Raw genomic sequence first — 16847 nt, forward strand, 5'->3', positions numbered from 1 at the left:
TCACATAAAAAACAAGAATTGTTCATCTGAGACTGAAGAAACCCTCTAAACTATGGCTCCCGGACACGTTCGAACTCAGAACAAAAGCCACCCCAAAGTCCAACTTTCAGCCAAAGGTTAGACAGACCTATAAAGCAAATAACACACACGTGAGAAACGTGCTTCTCAGGTCAATCAAGTATATGAGATCAAATGGGCAACATCTGCCCAAAAGCAAAGATGAGAAGGCAAGAAGGACAAGAAAACTGGATAAATGGAAATGGGGAACCCAGGGTAGAAAGGGAAAGGGGGAGAGTGCTGACACATTACAGGGATTGCAGCCAATGTCATGAAATAATTTGTGAATAAATTTTTGAATGACAAACTAATTTGCTCTGTAAACTTTCACCTAAAACAACCATTTTTTTTTAAAAAAAGGCATATGACTGTGTCGTTTTTTAATCTTTATTTTAAAAAAATAAAATTTTTCCTTGTGTAATTGTTTCCTTAAAATAGAAACCCAACCAATGAGACTATTACAGAGCAATGAATTCCACCTTACTTGTAACTAGCCTCATGCCCCAGCGGCCACTGAAAACTATAATCAATCTATCAACAGTTCTTATGACAAACATTAGATAAAATTAACACAAGGGCAGTGATTCATCTGTCTCAAGGGCATGCTGCCCGACTCAAACAAATCCAGAATGCAAATCCTATATCTTTTTATCAGTCAATAGTTCACTGTGAACACTGCCCAGAGTTGTTGTTCCCCCACCCACCCACCATGGTCTCCCCCAGGTAGATCTCCTCTCTTCTCATTTTCCTTTTTTCATTTAAAATGAATTTGAGACACCTCTTAGGTCTACCCTGCCCATTTGTCAGGATAAGGCTTAAGAATCAGGGCCTAAGAAAATGGTCTACTTTAGATTTGGGGAGCAAAAACTGTCAGAAGCCACTGCCAAGCATTGTGGAACTACACAGTTTTCCTGGTGAGATCACGTTTTCACTGAGAAGCTTAAACAGTAACCTCACAACTGAAAACTAATCCAATATTGCAAGGCCTTATTCACAGCATCACTCTTGCTCATCATTTCCCAGATCGCCTAATGCTCGATTCACTTTATTCAGAAAGAAGGCTGCAGAGATTGCCGCTTTAGTAAAACGCATGTTATGGCTGTTGTTGTGTGCCATGAGTGGACGTCAACTCATAGTGACCCCATAGGACAGAGCAGAACTGCCCCATAGGGTTTCCAAGGCTGAAGACTTTACGGGAGCAGATTACCAGGTCTTTTCTCCCACAGATCTGCTGGGCTGGTTAGCAGCCGAGCGCTTAGCCATTGTACCACCAGGGCTCCCTTGTTTTGACAGGAAAAAAATTTAAAAACTCATCTCAAATTAGGCTACAAAATATTTTCAGAAACTACGTAATTTACATATACAAACGCACCCGCCTACAAACAGCAAGGTGTCTTTAAAATTATAAACATTTATAACAAAAAATAATATCGTACACACAAAAGATAATCAACACTTGTTAAAGACAATGACAGCTACAGGCAACAAGTATTAGAGCATATCCTTCCAGGAGACTTTTAAACTCCACTCACGGACTTAAATTCCTTGAGGGCAAGGAACAAATTTTTACTCAATCGAAATTTGTTGATATGAACCCGTTACAGAACTCGGTCCTGGGGATGCAGTATGAACAAACAAGAGCTCTCTCCCTCTGCAAAACTTACATTCTAGAGGTAGTGACCAGAACCAGTTCCCATCGAGCCGACTGCAACTCATGGTGACCTCATGTGTGTCAGAGCAGAAACGCAATCCACAGGATTTTCACTGGGTGATTTTTCAGAAGTAGATCACAAGGTCTTTCTTCCCAGGTGCCTCTGGGTGAACTCTAGCCACCGAGCTTTTGGTTAGCAGCTGAGCATATTAACCATTTACACCACCCCAGACTCCAAAGGTGGTGACAGAACCCCCAAGAACTATTTTTAAAAATAATAATTTTAAATGTATAAGTGCCGAAAAGGAAGCAAGGCGCTAGAAGTGGAATATTTACTTTAGATATAGGGTCCCTGGAGGCCATTCTGAGGAAGTAACATCTAGCAGAGACTTGAGCAGGAGAAAAAGCTAATCCAGCAAAAAATGGGAGCCACACATGCTTCTTTTCTGACTTGTAGAAAAAAGACCCGTATAGCTGAAATGAAGAGAGTGTGCAGAACAAGCAAAGTCACTTTTTTTTTTTTTTTTGCCATTATTATTTTAACAGAGTAATTTGTCCACTGGAAAAGATTTAGGATCAACACGAAAAAGTTAAAACACAAAGGGGTATCTAGAAATAGAATGTAACACTAGTTTTCATACTGTTTTAACATTGCTATTAGAAACTGGACGGAGATCTACCCATTGAATCTACCTCAAATTAGATAAAAGAACTACAGATGGATGCAGAGGGGTCATGCCCACCCACCTACTCCACCATCAGGCTCTGTTTATGCCAACAGGCCTTTGCAAAATTCCATATGAAAACCAAAACAAAATCTGTAGATAAATGGTTAACAGCCTTCGAAGGAGTCAACAGGATGGGGTGAGGACCAGAAACCAGATCCTCTCTCAAAAAGGAAATCCGATCAGGCAGCAGTACACAGTGCTCAAGTTAGGCAAAAGGCATTGGGTAGTCTTGAAAGTGAGCAGCAGGATCCAGGAAGGTCCAACATGGAGAAATGAGGTGTGCCAAAAGCTATAAAGAGCATGCTACTGATGATCTAGGAGGAAGAAATATTTGGACAACCATGCAGGAAAGCCGTCACTTTAATTTCAGGGGAAATTTCTCAGGCTGCCTAACCAATGGGAATTAAACGGCAGGAACAATGGCAAGAAGTAGGTTTGAAAAGGCTGGGAGTCAACTGGGGCCAGACAATAGATTTGCTTATTGACCTATAAAAGGCCTATGATATAAATGTATCTGCCCAGATTACACAAACCATTATTGAATATGTACATGAAGATACAACTGTGAGATACAAAAACCTACCTGACTTGTTTTACCAGAAGCACTGTGTTTGACCTAGAATTTGAAATTGATAATACACTACTCGTGAAATATATAATATTAATAGTACAAGGTCCCATGAATCTAACTTGGAGAATTTTAGAAATTTGTGTGAAAATACACAAAACCCATAAAGTGGAGACGATTCAACTGGTTAAGGGGATCCACAAAATAAATGAACTGGAGCAGCAAATTTGTTGTTGTTAGGTTCCATCAAGTCAGTTCCAACTCATAGCGACCCTATGTACAACAGAACACAACACTGCCGGTCCTAAACCACCCTCACAGTCGTTGCTATGTTTGAGCCCATTTTCACAGCCACTGTGTCAATCCACCTCATTGAGGGCCTTAAGTGTGATGTCCTTCCCCAAGGACTGGTCCCTCCTGATAACATGTCCAAAGTATGTGAGATGAAGTCTCACCGTACTTGCTTCAAAGGAGCATTCTGGCTGTACTTCTTCCAAGACAGCAAATTTAGGCTTCTATTTTTAGCCAGGAAGATCACATACAGATCCTCTTTCCAACCTCAACCTCATGCACAAAAGGGAACTTGGAAAAAAGATCAGTAACTTAAAAATAATAACAGTTTCCCCCATTCCCTTTGGTGGGGCTGCACAAACCTGTGTTAAGATGATCTGAAATTAAGCTCATCGAAATTTTAATTCCACATTTTGTCCCTTTCTGCCATCCAATCACAGGTTATTAGAAGACAAAAAACAGCTGGAAATTTAAACCTGAAGTTTTCCAAACTCACATGTGGTTCAGAACCCTATTAAAGGTAAATTCAGATTTTTACACCCTTCCCTAGTGTCACTGTAATTTTTTTCCCCAGTGTTACTGTAATTACTTTAATATTACTTTATTTAAATATGGTCACAAAAACCTAGATATAAACTCTATAGGCTTATAGCTCCAGCTTTTAAATAGCTCTAAAACCAAAGAAAATCTACAAAATAACCACAAACACAGCTATAAAACCAGTAATGATGAAAGATTTCCAAAACAACATGACCATACTGCCCACTGTTACAACACAATTTCCTCAGCAAATTCAGGCTACAATGCACCCCATGATTTTTCTGGAACCACCTTTCTCCGTTTGAACTCCTGTAATACCGTTCAGCAGATGATCAGGTCATTTGGGCTTTACCTAAGTTTAAAATTCACATACTGCATGCATCTCTGTTCTTTTCTGTTTACCCAGGTGATTATGATAACGTAACTTAGCGACAAGGGTTTTTTTGTTGTTGTTGTTGTTTTTAATTTTTATTGTGCTCTAAGTGAAAGTTTACAAATCAAGTCAGTCTCTCGTACAAAAATTTATATACACCTTGCTATACACTCCTAGCTGCTCTCCCTCTAATGAGACAGCACACTCCTTCCCTCCACTCTCTATTTTTGTGTCCATTCAGCCAGCTTCTGACCCCCTCTGCCCTCTCATCTCCTCTCCAGACAGGAACTGCCCACATAGGAGTGCCAAGGTTTCATGCTTTATTGTTTTATAAGGAAGGTAAGATGCATTCTGCCTATAATTTATAATCTTACTTTATATAATTATATTTTACAATTTTATATCTTATATTACAAAATAATATCCTGCAGTGCAGTAAATTACTTAATAGGGCCTTTCTAGCCACGGTCTCGTGACTCCCACAGTGTGATTGGGTGGAACTATGCAAATAAAGTGTTTGTGGCCTACCAAGGGAATTGCGCACCCTGCTAATAATGCAAATAAGGTGCATGGAACCCTTGCAGGGGTGGGACCATGAAATAATGTGTACGGAACCCTAACAAGGGGAGAGGTCGTTTTGCCACTCCATTAGGCTTAAAGACAGCCAATCCCAGAAGAGCAAGAGGGGACCTCACCACCACCAGGAGGAAGAGCCGAGAGCAGAGCACCTCGTTTGGACCCTAGGTCCCTGCACTAAGAACCTCCTAGACCTGGGAAACAGAGAGACCTGTAACACCAGAGATGGAGAGAAGAGGCAACAGAGAAACTGCGAAAGCAGAGCACAAGGCCGCATGGTGGCCTTCCTGGCCCACAGAGGAAGGTGGTATATTGGGTGTGTCAACCCACCAAGCAAGAGAGCTGAGCACCTTCCAGCAGGGGGCCTGCTGGTGAGGTAGGGTGCCTCCAGGCACTGGACGAACCTAGGCTTGCTGACCCACTGACAGAGAGAGCTGAATGCCTTTGGGCCAAGGCGTACTGGCAGAGCAGGATGTCTCCGGGCACTTGTTGGTGGAGCTAAAAATCTGTTAACACTTGCCAGGGCAGGGCAGAGGCCGGAACAAGGGCCTGAGAGCCGAGGGGAAGGCCTGCCTTAGGCCATGGCAAAGAAGAAGCTGACCTGATCCAAGAATTGTATCAAGTCACTCCTGATCCTGAACTGTATGTAACCTGTTACTTCCCTAGTAAACCCCATAACTGTGAGTGTAGACTTTGAATTCTGTGTGGCCACTGCAACAAATTATCAAACACAACAGAGAAGTAGAAAGCGCCATGGGAGGGACTGCTGGTGTCAGAACTGGTAAAAAGGTTGGAGGGTAGAGGTATGTTTGACCCGTACCTCACAGGAATTCTAGCCTTGGCTGATGTTGATCTTGATTCTCTCTCCTCCCCCATGTGGTCTGACACCACCACGCCATTTTTACATATGCTTTATATATATATGTAAAAAAAAAAAAAAAAAAAACTATCACTGTCGAGTCCATTCTGACAACAACCCTATAGAAAAGAGTAGAACTGTCCCCATAGGGTTTTGAAGGAACGGCTGGTGGATTTAAACTGCCAGCCTTTTGGTTAGCAGCTGTAGCTCTTAACCACTGCAGCACCAGGGTGCCATGCTATATAAATAGTTTAAAAATTTCTATTTTATAATTTAAATATAACCTTGTTATACTTACATACTGTATAACTCAATAGAATATACTCAAATGCATGCTTATACTTATTCTTAAACACATATCCTTATTATCTTTTATCCTAAGCTAAAGTGGTTACATTGCCGTTGTTGTTAGTTGCTGTCAATTTCGACTCACAGTGAGCCCATCTGTACAGAGTAGAACTGCTCCATAGGGTTTACAAGGCCATGATCTTCCAGAAGCAGATTGCCAGGCCTGTCTTCCCAAGTGACTCCAGATGTGTTAGAACTACCAAATACAAAAGTTACAAATAGACTCTCATAGTTTATGTCACTGCTATTTCTAAGGACACTAAATAAAAAATACATCTGAGTTCAGCTTCGCCAGTCTAACAAATTACAGACTTCTTACCTCGCATTGAAACAGAAGTACATATTGACATGTTGTTGCTGTTACATGCCCTCATAACTATATCCAAACGTGCATTGTACATTACTATTTTACAAAACCAATAAGCTTATTTAACTATGAGTATTTTTAATATGGATCCCTGGTAGCACAGTGGTTAAGAGCTTGGCTGCTAACCAAAATGTCAGCAATTCAAATCCACCAGCCACTCCTTGGAAACCATATGGGGCAGCTCTGCTCTGTCCTATAAGGTCACTGTAAGTTGGAATCCACTTGATGCCAATGGGTTTGTTTTTTGTTTGTTTTTAATATGAGTGAGGAAAAGGTGGTAGCATAAAAGTTCACAGCATTGACAAACAGAAACAAATTTTTCAACAATTGCATTCTAGAGTAGTAGATGAAAGAATAGGCTTCAAACTCTTCAGACAGGGACTGGACTGGAGTATAAGACAGATAGATAATGATACCGGTGAGGAGTGAGCTTCATGGCTCAAGATGTGGGCAACTCCTGTCTGGAGGGGAGATGAGAAGAAGCTGGCTGAATGGACATAGGGAATACAGGGTGGAGAGGAGGAATGTGCTATCTCATTAGAGAGAGAGCAGCTAGGAGTACAGAGCGAGGTGTGTAACTTTTTGTATGAGAGGCTACCTTGATTTATAAACTTTCACAGAAAACACTATAAATTAAAAATAATAATGATAGGCTTCAACATCTGTCTACCTGGATTGGAATCTGCTTCTACCATTATAGGTCTTGTGACATTGGGGAAATCATTTAATCTTTGTATACCTCAGTTTTCTCACTTGCAAAATGCAAGAAACAGTTGTTGTGAGGATGAAATATGATAATCTTAAAAAAGCACTGAGAACAATTCTGTCACTAAGCAAGAGCTCAGTAAATGTTAGCTGTTAAGAAAGTTCATTGAAAAGCTATTCAGGGTCTTAAAAGCTTGCAAGAGGCCACCTAAGATACATCTATTGGTCTCACCTCATCCGGAGCAAAGCAGAATGAAGAAAACCAAAGACACAAGGAAAGTATTACTCCAAAGGGCTAACGGACCACATGAACCACAGCCTCCACCAGCCTGAGCCCAGGAGAACTAGATGGTGCCTGGCTACCACCACCGACCTCTCTGACAGGGATCACAATACAGGGTTCCGGACAAAGCAGGACAAAAATGTAGAACAAAATTGAAATTCACAAAAAAGGCCAGGCCTACCAGTCTGACAGAGACTAGAGGAACCCCCATGACTATGGCCCCTGTATGCCATTCTAACTCAGAACTAAAGCCATCCCCAAGATCCACTTTTCACCCAAAGATTAGACAGGCCTATAAACAACCCAAGTGAAGAACGTGCTTCTTAAATCAATCAAGTACATAAGACCAAATGGGCAACACCTGCCCAAAAGCAAAGATGAGAAGGCGAGACAGGAAAACTGGGCAAATGGAAATGGGGAACCTGGGGTAGAAAGGGGAGGAGTGCTGACACATTGCAGGGATTGCAACCAATGTTACAAAACTATTTGTGTATAAATTTTTGAATGAGAAACTCATTTGCTCTGTAAACTTTCACCTAAAGCACAAGAAAATTTTAAAAATAAAAAAAAAGCTATCCAAAAGATATACTACAATGTATGGTGCCACATTACAACATTAAGGTAACAGGCCAATGACATCTTTAGCTGACTCCTCCCAGTAAGTTATTAAATTTGTATTAATACTTTATGCAGGCCACATTTTCAACAAAATCCTTTTCTTGGTCAATAATTCTTAATATAGTAGTAAGTTAAATAGTGACTGACGTGTTCCTCATTTTATAAAGAAGCATAGGCGGTCCCCAACTTACTACATTATTCCTTTCCTACAACTCCATCTTAAGTTGGTTCTAACATAAGTTGAATACCTCTTTTGTGTGTGTGTGTGTGTTTTCATTATTATTTCCTTTTATCATCAGTATCTTTATAAATCCAATCTTTGTCTTTGGGGGTTGGAAACACTACATATAAACATGCAGATATATTTTAATACATACACAGATTTAAAAAAATACACAAAACACAAAAATTTACCCCACCGAGGAAGATGACTGACAATGTTGGCATTTTGTCAGCTGCAGTAATAACTCCACTTGTGGAAAGTTCTGGATCATCTGAATTATCCCTGGGAATGGGGGTGGCATTTCTAGTCAGAAAATTGATGAGAGGTATCTGTATGGTCATTTTCTTTTTTTCTTCATCTACTTCACAGTAACATCTCACTGCTTCCCAAATCTGCCTTTCAACATTAGCAAAGCGATTAGTGTTTACATCCATGTTTTCAAGCAACTGAACCCCCCGATTTAGTTTAGAAAAACTTCAGCTAATCCTTTTCCTGTAAAATTTTTTGACAGCTAACTTCTTCCTCTTCCTCATTATTACTTTCTTCTTCAGCATTTCTTTCCTCTGCTCTACAGCAGTATTTTGAACAGTAAATCATAAAAGTGAACATCTGCAAGCCAACATCTGAGAATGGTAACATCAGCAAATTATACGCTGCAACATTGTATGTAGTGCATAGTACTAATAATAACATGCACCCAAAAAGAAAAAAATGGACAGTCATAAGTGTGGTTCATTGAAACTTCAACAGTTGTAAGTTGGAGATTACCTATACTATTAACGGCTGCCTGTTGGCTTGGTTTAGACATGCCAACACAGCCCAAGTGAAATGGAATTCTAAAATAACCACCCAGATGTTTTAAGTAAAACAAAGACCCTAAGATAAATTTTATATTTAAAAAAAAAAAGGTGTAATTAGGATTGTTTGCAACAATTATTCAGACTGACCATCATCTTAGTCACAAATTGCCAAACACTTTCTTTTTGCCTGAATTCCTTAATATTCAGGATAACAAAATGCAGATATTTTTCTAACTTGTATCTTTTTTCTGAAGCAAATAGCACACCACATATTCTATAAAATTCACAGAAATCATCAATTTCCTCAACAAGCAATTAATTCACTCATTTCCCATTTACAAAACACATTTGAATAGGGTATGGGTGGCACAAATGGTTAAGCACTCAACTACTAGGTGACACATTAGCAGTCTGAACCCAGCCAAAGGCGCCTCAACCTGCTTGGGAAACATCACAGCTTTGAAAACCCTGTGGAGCAGTTCTACTCTGCACACGTGGGATGACCAAGAGTTGTAATTAACTGGAAAGCAGCTAACAACAACTAACAACAACATGCCTTAGTGAACAGTTGTATTTCTCAGGATGCAAATAAAGCAAGCTTTAATTTTTGCTAAAAACTATCATAATTTAACATTAGTGTGTAACACAACAACTCATTGCAGTCCAGTCAATTCTGACTCATAGGGACCCTATACAACAGAGCAGAACTGCCCCATACGGTTTCTAAGGCTGTAAATCTTTACAGAAGCAGACTGCCCATCCTTCTTCCTTGGAGCAACTGATGGGTTCGAACCATAGACCTTTCAGTTAGCAGCCAATCACTTAACCACGGCGCCACCAGGACTCCTTAAGGGAATAGGAAGAGTCATATACTCAACTAAATGAACAATTTAGGGTACTTGTTCCACCTGGGAACTTTTTAGTACTTCTTAGACTCCCCACCCCTGACCTACAAAATCTGAAAAGTCCAATGGTAGGGTCTAGGAATCAATTTTAACAAGACTTCCAGGTGATTCTACTGCACACTCAAGTTTGAGAACCAATGGCATATGATAATCAAGGCCTGATAGGAATAGCCTCAGTCTCTACCATGCAGCTCCCTCAGAGCTGGGAGGCTCTGGGCACAGGTTTTCACCTTTCCGCCAGATATCCTGGCTCCCCAGACTGCACTCAAGACTGCATGGTGGAGCCTGGGCAGGCTAACCTTCAACTCAAACTCGGGGGGAGGAGAGAGCACAAAAAGTGATTACAGCAAGATAAAATGAGAGAGCCCAGAAAAACCCAGAGGTATCTACCTATCCAAAATAGTACAAATTGCCCAGAAAGCAGAAAGAAATGTGAAAACTTCCAGATTTCTATTTCTCTGGTTTTCTAACTAGTATATACCCAAAGCCACTGACATCAATTATTAGGGAAGAGAACTGAAAAACAACCTTGTTGAAACGCATTGACAAAACCTATGCTGAAAAATGGTTACTTGAAAAAAACTGAAAAATAACTGATATTTTAAAAGCAAAAGTAAAACTATCGAAGAACTTAGAACTGGAAAGAACTGCTGTCAAATCCACTTTTTAGTTTTAAGAACACGATTTCTAAAATCTCTTTGAAATACATTCTTGCAAGCTGCAAGAAATATATACCTAAGCCAAATCACTGAAAATTGTGTTAGAACAACCATGTTTTTGTTTTTCAAATGTCACTCCTAAGTATGAGGTACAATCATGCTGTTAAAAGAGTCTCATGTCAAATGACAACACCTTTTATCCCTTCTTGTTGTTGTTAGTTGCTAGCTAGTTGCCATCAAGTTGATTCTGACTCATGGAGACCCCGCGTGTGCAGAATAGAACTGTGCTCCATAGGTTTTCAAGGCTGTGACATTTTGGAAGCGAATTGCCAGGCCTGTCTGGATGGATTCGAACAGCCAACCTTTCAGCTAGTAGTCTAGCTCTTAACCATTTGCACCACCTAAGGACTTCTCTTTTATCTCTAAGAACACTTATAAACACTAATGAATCCTGCTTCTTAATAGGGAAAATTCATAAAATGCTAGACAGCCTCTTAAGACAAATAGTTGAAGAATATTAGTAATTTTCCCTAGGGACAGAAAATCAGATATTCTTGGTTCCCCCATGAAAAATTCTAAATACACGACCCAATATATACCAGTGGGATTTAGGTTTGTCTCCTAGCTCAAATATCCAAGTTTGGCTGAAATGTGGTAAGCCCAACATTCTCCCTGTGCAAGATGACACAGGTTTGAATAAATACCTATATGTCCAATCTGCGTTGATGTATATATTTGACCCGGAAATGGTTCATTAGCTTCCGGCCACTACCTCTCTTTGCACCTAGGAAAAACAGCTCTATATTAGGTCATACTGGCTGAGTGCTTCTCCAGATGAACATACCTACATTGACTGTGACCTACCAGAGGGCAAATCACTGTGGAGATTCCCCACAACAGACTCAAGATAGAGCACTGCACTTCTATCTCTGAGGTTACATTTAGATCCAATCCCAAAAAGCTATATGAATAGATATTCTGCAAAATATCATTATTTTCTATATAGAAACCACAACTCTCAAACTCAATGGCCCAGCACGAACACAATCTTTGCCATTTTGCCATGGTGACCACACACCCATTTGCCCAGAATTGTCCGGATTTATATTTGTACCAGTCTAATTACTAGTGGCTCCCTATTTCACAATAAAAACTGTGCCAGATTAGACAATACATTATATGGTCATCCTACACATAGGTCCATTGAAAAGGGGACAAACCAGAGGCAACTTATTTGGGAATGTTCGCAGGCCTCCCACTCTAGGCTACCTTGTTCATTTATGGACAACGCTTAAAAACTAAAAACAGGATGTTTTAAAATAATGACCCTAAAGTTCGAATAAACAACTCTCCACTTCAAATGCAGATCTCAGAAGCAAAGCAAACAGCTGGTCTTCTTCCCTCTGAATTCAAGGGTGCCCAGAACTTTACAGAACCTATTCTGTATGAGGTATGTTCCTGGATGGCAGGACTACAGTGAATTCAACCCTTAACAAGTCCAGCTGCAAAATCACTACTTTGGGAAGTTTTATTTGTAAATTCTTCAAAAACTTCAGTCCTAACTCTTCCCACTGGTGTTGGCAAAGAATATTGGACTGCCAAAAGAACAAATAAATCTGTCTTGGAAGAAGTGTGGCCAGAATGCTCCTCAGAGGCAAGGATGGCGAGACTGCGTCTTACGTACTTTGGACATGTTGTCTGGAGGGATGAGTCCCTGGAGAAGGACATCATGCTTGGCAGAGTACAGGGTCAGCGGAAAAGAGGAAGACCCTCAACAAGGTGGATTGACACAGTGGCTGCAACAACGAGCTCAAGCATAACAACAACTGTAAGGATGGCACAGGACGGGCAATGTTTCGTTCTGTTGTGCACAGGGTCGCTATGAGTTGGAACCGACTCGACGGCACCTAACAACAACCAACAACTCTTCCCACTATGACAGCCATATAGATTGAACTCTGGAGTTCAAAAGGAAATGTAGCAAAAGCCTGAAGACTGTTTTCAAATTGCACTCATTTATTCAACAAATATTTATGCTAGAGACTGAAAAAAAAAAACCCTCCCCCTCCCCCCCATCAATGAATACAATCCTTAGATGTGTTTAGTTTGGCCCTTTAAAACCAGTTGCCATGAAGTCGGTTCCAACTCATAGCAACCCCCTGTGTGTCAGAGTAGAACTGTGCTCCATATGGTTTTCACTGGCTGCTTTTTCTGAAGTGAGTCACCAGGCCATTCTTCTAAGGCACCTGTGGGGGGACTTGAACCTCCAGCCTTTTGGTTAACCGACAAGAACATTAACTTGCACCACCCAGGGACTCCCTGGCCCATATAGGATTCTTAAATGTTTAAAATACTCACTAATATTTTAACATGTGAACACTCACATAAAAATTCAGATTTCCAGCTTCTCTCAGGAAAGTAGAAGCTCTGGCAACAGTAGCCTTGTGTTGCATTAAGTAAAGCAATTTCCAGCCAGTGCTGAAGGGCACCTTGAAAAAGGTCACCCGCTATTCAGTCCTCCTCCATCCTCACTCAACACTCTTCCCAGACATTTGAGTTGGTAACACCTGATTTATGGCTGGAGGTAATAATCCCTGGGGGGACCACATCTGACCCTTGAATTAATGATCCTCTGCCAGGGATTCTATAGGATCTGAGCAAATAAGAATCCATATATTCAGATATTCAACTGGGAAATGAAGATAAGCAGGAAAGTTAGTTTTTCCCTTCCTTTATCAGAAAACGATATGGCTTCCGTTGCTCCTGCTGGAAGGGGAAAATGAGCCCAAACGTGCTACTATTTGTAAAGGAATAGCACATTCAGCCTCTGGCACCTAAACACATAACGGAGGTAAATAAAAAGGATCTTTTAAATTGGCCTCCCACCAATGTGTCAAAGTAGGAGTCAAGAGCCACTGTTGAGAATTCAAAGTGCCACAACTCACAGATGAACTTTACACCATCACGAAATTAGCACCATCAAAAATAATGACAGGTTTCTTAAAGTTCTGGAAAAATGCCATTTATTCCTCCTTACTGAGAGAAGCAGGAAGCTGTAATACCATGAAGATTTAGTAATTTTCACAAATAAATCAAGAATATGCTGTACCTCAATTTCAACACATGTAAAAGCTTAAAAAAAAAGGGGGCTTGAACAAATAAATATCAAATTCACTTTAATCGTTGTTAGGATCTGTGGTCACAATTTAAAGTTGCTTTCTTCATAATGACAACTGAGTATTAAGATATGAAACTATTTTACAAAATAACTGATAATATCTAAGACAATGAACTTTTATTTTCATCAGTTCACCTACAAGCCGTTTGTGAAAAAACCACAGAACCAGAAAGTCTTTCAATTAGAGGTATTAGAATTATGAAAAAAGAAAAAATTAAAGCCGTACTTACAGGTTGTTTTTTCCATCTGACTATTGTTTTTAAAACCAAAAACCTAGTGCCGTCGAGTCACTCACAGAGACCCTGTAGGACAGAGCAGAACTGTCCCATAGAGTTTCCAAGGAGCGCCTGGAGGATTCGAACTGCCGATCCTTTAGTTAGCAGCCTAGCACTTAACCACTAAGCCACCAGGGTTTCCTATTGTTGTTACTACTAATCTCCCAGCTACCAAAAGCACCACCACATGGTGAAACCCGAGACCTTATTTATTTATATTTACAACACTATTCTTTCAAAATACTTTGCAAACATTAAATAATTAATCCTCTTAAAAACAGCACTTTAGAGTTTTTGATATATTAAAACTCTCTTTACACATTTAAGAAAAGGCTTGTTTTCTAAGAAACAATCATCGCGGTAAGGTTTTGTTCAGATTCCTCTAGCGTTTAGAAAAGAATCATGCTTGTTTCTAAGCAAATGAAGTCGACTGTTGGGTGACAACAGCTCGTCTGAAAAAAAAAAATACCATTAAAAAACAAATTCTGACCTTTTCATACAAAGCTCTTCCACTAGGATGAATTTTAAAGGACCTAGTATGTCTCCACCCGAGTGTATAAAAAACTGCTCCCCCCCCCGCAAAAAAAAAAAGTCTTCCTTCAACTCTACAGACAGCGTCGTACTTTGCTGACAATCTGACAACGCCTAGTAAACTATTCCCTAAACCCCTCTCGAAAAGAGTCTCCAGGATCGGAGACCCGCAGGTGCCAAGTGGGTTAAGAAGGAGGACTCGAATCAGACCGAGCGCAGGGCCTCTAGGAACTCAACCCTCTCCCGTGTTCGTAAACACGCACACACACACACACACACACACTACACACAAGTCCGGGAGTCTCCATCTCCGATCACCCTCCAAACAGCGCCATCCTCTCTGGACGCGCACCCCTCCTGCGTCCTTCTCGCGCGCGCCCGTTCGCTCCTCCTTGGTTCCGAGACCGTTCTCTGTCTCCCTGCTCTCCCTCATCCCTGGTCCTTCGGACCAGTCCACTCTGGCCGCCACTCAGCCCCGGAACATCTTTTCCCCGACTCCGGGACCGAGGCGGGGAGCGCAGGGCGAGCCCTCCAGCCGCGCCACGTGGAGGGCGCGCGCCAGTACACCGACCACAGTGCGCCAGAAAAGTGGGGCCCAGCCCCTTCGGCCCTGCTACCCAACCCCAGTGCGCCACCCCTCCCCGTGCATTCCCCGGCGTCTCCGAGCGGAGCTCTTGCCTGATTGGGGTCTGTGGCGCGGAATACGTGGCAGGCCATCTGCGACTCGGGGTCGTCGGGCTGCGCCTTAATCAGGTAGGCGAAGTAGGTGAGGTCGTGGCTGTTGTGAATGAAGCGCGAGATATGCTGCGCCTTGTGCTCGAAGATGAACACCGCCGGGTTGGGCTGCGCGGCTGTGGGGCCGGGGCCCCCTGCGCCCGGCGCGGGGACGCAGCGCAGGAGGGGCGAGCTCAGCACCAGGAGCACCTCGCGGGCCGGCTGCGCCCCGCAGCCGCCCGCCTCCGGCTTCTGGCTGCGCCGGCGAATCTCGGCCATGAGCCAGGGCAACATGGGCAGCGTGGTCCTGCGGTCCAGGCACGACCCCCCCACGTACCACAGTCGGAACCGCTTCTCGCCAGGCTTTCCCGGGGCTGACTGCGAAGAGGCGCCGGGCTCGGGCTCCAGGGGGTGCGGAAAGGGCTCATCCTGAATGCAGCTGGGGGTTTCCATAGTTCTCGCCTAAGGAGGGCACCGAGGCGGTCCAGCAGGCGCGCCGCGCCCCCAAGTCCGGCGCTGAAGGCGCTGCCGAAACTGTGCCAACTCCCACACTGGGCTCCCGCGCCCGCCTCGGTGCGGTGAGACACCGAACTCCAAGCCTCGGCGCCCCTGCCCCAGGCGGCACTTCCACGGACGCAGGTCCGAGGCTCCGGCGGCGAGCACGGAGGCGAGCGCCCGGCAGCCGGGCTCCAAGGAGAAAAAAAAAGAGGACGGATTAAATCGGCATCCTTCTTTCTCTAGCACATGCCTCAGGACCGGACTTCTTTCTTCGCCACGGGTCTGTCCGATCTGAGAACAACGCCGAGGGCCCTACGCCACCACCTCCCGCCGCGGCCGGTCGCCGCCTCCTCCAGCGCTGCAGATCGGCTGCGGCCGCCGCTCCGGCCTCGGGCAACCACTGGGAGGCTGGGCGGGGAATGGGCTGTGGGCGGGGAATGGGCTGTGGGCCCGAGGGGGGATTTGGGGAGGAGCTGACTCCTACCAGGGTGACCGGCTGTCACCTGGCAGGTCGGGGCTGCCGAGCTGCGGCGCGCTCAGTCCTCGGAAAGGATTTGCGAGAACTATCCCAGTGGAAAATGAGAAAAACATAACGTGGCCTCGCGGGGCCGCTCCTGCCGCCGCAGCCCAACTCGCTGCTCCTCCTACTGTTCCCGTCCCTCCCTCGCTCCTTCCTTCCTTCCCGGCCGCTTCTTTAATCAGGCTCCTACCCCGCCTCCCGTCCGGCTGGCGGTGAGGAACGCCTCCAAAAGCATAACTGTGAAATCACCTCTCCGCCTCTTCCTCGGACCCCCGCCCAGCCCGCCCCTCCACTCCACCCTTGGAACAGCTTCTCCGGGCCTGGCGCGGCTACTGCCCAGACCAACTCGGCCTCTCCCGACTGGCTGAGCTCTGCGTCCTCTCCAGGAGTCTCTACTGCCCCCTATGAGGCGTTGGAATTTTTTTTAGTAGTATTTGCTTAGCTTCAGTTCCTTCTGAATCTCAAATGCGTATTGATTTCTGAATTCTCCTTCTTAATAGTCTCAAATAATACTCGTGTTTTAAACCATATATTAGGATAAAATATTTTAATTCTGATTTTCACTTTAAAATATTATATG

General features: G+C 43.2%; 1 protein-coding gene across 6 annotated transcripts in view; it reads right to left on the bottom strand.

Annotated features, from left to right (window-relative positions):
- TBC1D4 (TBC1 domain family member 4) overlaps positions 1 to 16418 on the bottom strand; it is a 233734-nt gene extending 217316 nt beyond the window's left edge. The window contains exon 1 of one of the 6 annotated variants that reach the window (XM_049853000.1): positions 15214 to 16418. In XM_049853000.1, the coding sequence (XP_049708957.1) occupies positions 15214 to 15702 (489 nt within the window). In that variant the 5' untranslated portion in view covers positions 15703 to 16418. The other 5 variants (XM_049852995.1, XM_049852996.1, XM_049852997.1 and 2 more) reach the window with 5 other exon arrangements.
- Between the last annotated feature and the right edge of the window lie 429 nt (positions 16419 to 16847).

This window comes from Elephas maximus, chromosome 14 (genome assembly GCF_024166365.1).
Source record: "Elephas maximus indicus isolate mEleMax1 chromosome 14, mEleMax1 primary haplotype, whole genome shotgun sequence".
NCBI lineage: Eukaryota > Metazoa > Chordata > Mammalia > Proboscidea > Elephantidae > Elephas > Elephas maximus.